Here is a 5,564-nt window from a genome sequence, read left to right as displayed (position 1 = left end):
TCCTAGAACCACGCAAAGCTGAGCTCCCTTTTTATGCAAATTACGGATATCATGCCAAAACAAATGAAGAGGACACCAAGCCGGATGACAATAAAAACTCATAAAGCACCATTGTACAATGGTCTTAACCATAAACAAAATATCACAAAAATTAGCTGATGAATAGTTCAACTAAAATAAAATGAGGCCACCGGCCTGACCATCACTCTTCACTACAAACATGGAATCAAAAGATAAAGTACAACATAGCTAACCGTCCTGACAAGTCAAATGAGACACTGAAAGGAAAGTCAAATCCGCAACAATCCGACCTTGGAGCTCCATGAACTCAAAATATGTCGTGTTCGAAAGCATACCATGGCAGTTCCATCCTAAGATTTTCATTTGTCTCGGCGATCCTCCAATACATCATTATTTGTTGACAGACCTGTTTAATAGAAGATCATTTAGACCTATTGAAAAATAGCATTCCTAGTATTTCATAGTCCCCACGGGACAAGCGAAGAAGCTACAGTCAAACGCAAAAATTTCTTGTTGCATAGCCAGTAAGAAGATAAAGAAGTAAAATGTATAATATCAACACTAAAAATTTCAATAACATTAGCCCAAACTACTTTAGACATAAGGCATTCAAAGGAAAGATGGTATGTAGATTCTATCTCAAAACAACGTACACACTCCAAAGGCTTGGCTAGCCCCCCCTCCCCCCCCCCCCTTCTTAGATTTTCATAGGTCATGATTTTATTGTGACAAAAGTGCTAGAGAAACCCCTAAACTTTGGGTGGCAAGTTGAGATGCCAAACAACAGGCAAAAAATTTGGTTGTACTCCCTTAAAATTCACAATAGCATATAATGATTTAGAGGAGTACACCCCTTTAGACTCATTCAGTCCTGTTAGACTATCTCTTGGTTCAGAGAAGACAATAATCTAACTATACCTTCAAGCTCAAACCATTGGCAGATAAGCTCATTCAAGAATGCTCTACGGAAATATTACTTAATAGTCTTCATCCCAGAGGTCATGATTATCTTATTTTTCTTGCAGTAGAAATCCCAAAACCGTGTAGCCAAAGAAGAATTATAAAACCATATATGTTCGAAAAATAAGATAGATTTACCATCCCCTAGGTGCCATTTGTAACCAAATTTGACAGCTTTCCTTGCCCACGTAACTCACTTCCAAAACTGGGAGGGATGGGATGATGCAGCAAAGCACATTTGGGCTTCCAGTATTATATTTAGTATCTATGACCTAATGTGTATCTATTGGTCCATGAGCCAATCAAGCAAATGTCAAGGTCTTGGATATTAGGGATGCCCACTCCCCCATCTTCATTTTTCATACAGATAGAGGCGTGTTAGCTAGATGGATCTTCTGCTCCCCATCACTTTCACTCCACATGCATTTAACTAGCCAATATTTATCTAAAATTGCACACTTTGGACATTTAAGAAAGAAAACATGTAAATGGGATACTAGACAAACAAGATTAAACTAGAGTAACTCTACTAGTAATGAAAGCAATTTATCCCTCCAACATGACATCCCAGCACGCATTCTATCTATGTGGGGTTCCAATCCCTCTCCTTTCAACTTATCAAAATGTAAAGGCAATCCAAAGTATTTAATATGAAAACTTCCTTGGATGCATTTCAAAATATCTAAAAAAAAGGTTTAACCTCCTTAGGCTTTAGATTAATGGGCACTAACTCACTTTCATGATAATTAACATATATACATACCAGATACTACCCAAAAACAAGTCAATGCCCATTTGAGATTAAGAGCAACTCTCTTATCAGTATCCAAGAATAGCAGAGTGTCATCTGCATATTCCAGACAAACCACCCCGCCATGACAAAAAAATTGGGCATAAACCTTTAACTAACCTAAGATGTCAACCTTTAACCAACATCCTAGCAAAAACATCAATGAATAAATTAAAAAGCAACAGTGACAAAGGATCTCCCTCCCTAAGCCCCCTACCATTGATGAAAAAAACCACTCTCCTCACCATTGACTTTAACACCCACATATTGTTGTTGCGTGACTTTCCTAATCCAATTTATCCATCTATTGCCAAAACCCCTAAGGGCGAGTATTTCATACGGAAAGTGTAGGTTGACCTTATCTTAAGCATTCTCATAATCAATTTTAAAGATCAAACCTTTTTGGCCAGTGAAATGCACGACATGAACTACTTTGCAGTAACCACACTTTCCAAATAAACCTGCCTCTAACAAAAGCAAATTGATGCTAAAAAATTATTCTACCAATTAGAGCAGCTAGTCTATTTTTAAGAACTGTAGTGAAAATTTTAAAACAACAATTTGGAGATGAATAGGTCTAAATTTCTACATGTTTCTAGCATAATTCTCTTTTGGGATCAGAGCAATCATAGTGAAATTAAGCTTAAAGATGTCTAAATCAAGCTCAAACTAGGCCTCAAACATGGCTACAAGATCTACTTTCATGATGTCCCAGAAATTTTTAGAAGACAAAAAGGGCATCCATTAGACCCAGGGGCACAATGAGAGTGTGTATCAAAGATAACATGTTTGGTTTCCTCCTTAGAAAACCTAGACTTTTAACCTAACTTTCTCCTCTTCAGTGATTTTCTCCTCAGGACCATAAAAATCATCTCTAAGAGGAATCTCAGGTATAGGTTCATATCTAAATACATCTTTGTAGTAATCTGCAACAACTTTCTTCATCTCCGCATTACCTGGTTTATTAGGACCATCTAGCACATTAATCATCCTTTTCTTTCTCCTCTGATTAGTTATAATACTAAAGTAGGCAGTGTTCTTATCGCCTTCCATGATGTCCCTATCCAAGGATCTCTGCCTAGCTGTAATCTCTTTGTTATTCCAAACCTCACTAAGTTCTACTAGAATAATATCCATCCTATTCCTCTCATCAGAAGATATATTGCTAGATACAATTTGGGTATCAAACTTGTCATACTCCTCCGTTAAAAACTTATTATGTTTCCCAAGGGAAGCCTCCAGGTTGGCACTCCACCCTTTAGCAAGCTTCATAAACAATATCACCTTGTTTTGCCAGATATCCATTAGAGTTGTTGCGTCTAGTAGACCAATCCTTAACTACTATCTCTTTAACATAAGGCCTAGTAAGCCACTAGTTCTCAAACTTGAAGTTACTCTTCCTTAATTTTCGATCTACACAAGAGTCCCACATAACACGAGTATGATCACTCCCTACCCTAGGTAGAAACAAATATGAGTATGAATTTCGTGGAGCCACACATGCTCAGATGGTCCCAGGGCAGCATTCTTAATTAATAAATTAGAAGAGACAAATCTTTGTTATGTTTTTCCAAAATGAATTATCCTCACCACGATAGTGTATTCTCACGCGGTTCGGCTAATCGACTTTAGTGAGTTCGATCTTGTTGTTTGGCAGATTCCTCCACATGCCCTCCAGAAACTTGACCAATAGGTGGATAGAAGCATCACCATCTTGGTATATGATTTCACTAAGCTTAAGGTTCTCGCACTTGAAATCCACCAGGTCCTCGGACGGGTCTTGAAGGTGTCCCCCCATCTTCTTCTTAGATCTAGAATCCAACACCTGTTGACAGCATATAAGAATTAATATTACAGACTGACTAAATTGTGCTATGCTAATATTTGTTGAGAGAAGAAGCGGTGCACCTTGCAGCGACGCAAAGTGAGCTTCTCCAGGTTTTGCGACTTGCGCAGGTAAGGCTCCAGACCCATAAAGTAGTCGGAAATATAACACTCGTCGAGAGACAAGGTCCTCAGGTTCTTCAATACAGGGAACTCCAAATAATCCTGACGGCACAACAACTATAACCCAAGAAATCAGTTTATGTCATTTAAAAACCACAGGATAAAATGGATGCCAAGAAGAGGTGGAACATACAGCGACCCCAAAATGTAACAAGTGCAGGCTTGTGACATTGTAGAGAGCGGCAAGAAGACCGGATTGGTACGCGGTTGTGGCGAGGCCGCAGCCAATGGATAGCTGAATGGATGCATCAACAAGAGACGGCATGGTATGTGGTTCGTTAGGAGCAACAATGGAATCAACATCATAGGAGGTGCCCAAGCGAAGAGAGATAAGAGCAGGAGCATCTATAATGAAGACGAAAAACTCATCGGCGCCGTCCTCATCATAGTTGCCGTCGAGGACCAATTTCTTGAGCGAGGAGGAGACGATCCTGATGTAGCCGGTGGCCAAGAAGCCGCACTCTTGCAGTTTCAAGTCCTCGAGAGCAGGGCAGCGGGAGCTGACATGGCTAGCGAGCTCCGTCGGCTGCAGAGATGACACGTGGGAAAGATGCAACCTTTTGAGGCGGCAAGGCGATGGCTCGCCCAGACCTATGGCGCGGCGGACCCAAGGGGCGGACCACCCGAGGACGCCGCAGCGCAGGTACACCCTCAGGTCCTCCAGGAGAGCGACCTCATGTCCGCGGAGAAGGTTGCCGGTAAAGTTGACGAAAAAAGGCTGCTTGGCGGTGAACTCCCGCTCGTCGATGTCGAGGCACGGCACGGCGCGCCAGAGGTGCCGCCACCTCGCAGACAGCACGCACGTACCGGCCGTCTCCAGGGCATTGAGGCGCGACAGGATGGCGTGGAGGAGGTCGTCCGGCAGGGCGCTCAGACGGTCGCTGTCGGCCTCTCCGCCGCTGCTGCCATCGGCATCGCCGCCGCCGTCACCATCTGCATGGTGCGGACGCTTCGGCTTGGCGGAGGCGTCAGTGGAGGTGGAGCGCCCTGCCCCGATCATTTCCGTCGATTTGGATTGCAGCGGTAGGGAGGAGGGGGCCGACGGCTGCCGGATTCGGCGATCAGGCTGCTCGTGGTGGCTGCGCCGCCACCATGAGTGTGCGTGAGGAGACGGATTGGAAGCAAGGGAATTAGCCCTAGGGATCCGATCCGAGTCGAGAATGAGGAGAAGGATGGGCCTGGTTGACGACGTATTGGGTTGAGCTGGGGCCGGGCCCTACGAAACTACTAAAATTTGACACCAGCACGCAGGTGGGCTGCGGTCCATTTCACTTTCGTTTTTTATTTAACAGATTTAAGCATGATGTGTGGCTGGGAAATTTCTCCGTTAAAGCACGTTTTGGGATGTGTTTATCATTTGTCTTCACGTTTTGGGCACTTTATCCCAAGTTTGGGATGGTCACCAACTGAAATTAACCTTCAAGAGGTGTGTGGATCAAAATGGCATTGCCTTGTGGTATGAACTGGTTGATTTGGTTAAACCCGTTGTCCTCACATCTGCCCATGACACTACTAAATGGATGCTACATGCTACTGGTTTGCACTCGATCAAATCATTTTATGAGATGATCTACTTTGGTGGTATGATTTCGCAGGTTAAGTGTGCCTTTTGGAAAGTGTTGTGCTCCCCACCCAACCCCCCAAAAATCATGTGTTTCTTTGGTTGTTGGTCAATAACAAAGTTGTAACTAGAGAAAATTTGGGCAAGCGTACGACTACTGCTAATGCCTCATTTTTATTTTGTAATGAAACAGAAACGGTGCAACACCGTTTTTTTTCAATTGTG

At 42.9% G+C, this 5,564-nt stretch overlaps 1 protein-coding gene across 1 annotated transcript; it reads right to left on the bottom strand.

Annotated features, from left to right (window-relative positions):
* LOC123075941 (MEIOTIC F-BOX protein MOF-like) lies at positions 1-4,921 on the bottom strand. Its single transcript, XM_044498434.1, has 4 exons — positions 3,912-4,921; positions 3,680-3,835; positions 3,362-3,596; positions 1-427 (listed from the first exon to the last, which is right to left on the bottom strand). The coding sequence occupies exons 1-3, from the start codon at positions 4,776-4,778 to the stop codon at positions 3,390-3,392; spliced, it is 1,230 nt and encodes a 409-aa protein (XP_044354369.1). The 5' UTR covers positions 4,779-4,921; the 3' UTR covers positions 1-427; positions 3,362-3,389.
* Between the last annotated feature and the right edge of the window lie 643 nt (positions 4,922-5,564).

The sequence above is a fragment of the Triticum aestivum genome, chromosome 3D, assembly GCF_018294505.1.
Source record: "Triticum aestivum cultivar Chinese Spring chromosome 3D, IWGSC CS RefSeq v2.1, whole genome shotgun sequence".
Taxonomy (NCBI): Eukaryota; Viridiplantae; Streptophyta; class Magnoliopsida; order Poales; family Poaceae; genus Triticum; species Triticum aestivum.
Note: the sequence above shows the minus strand (reverse complement) of the source record. Positions and strands in the feature narration are given on the sequence as shown.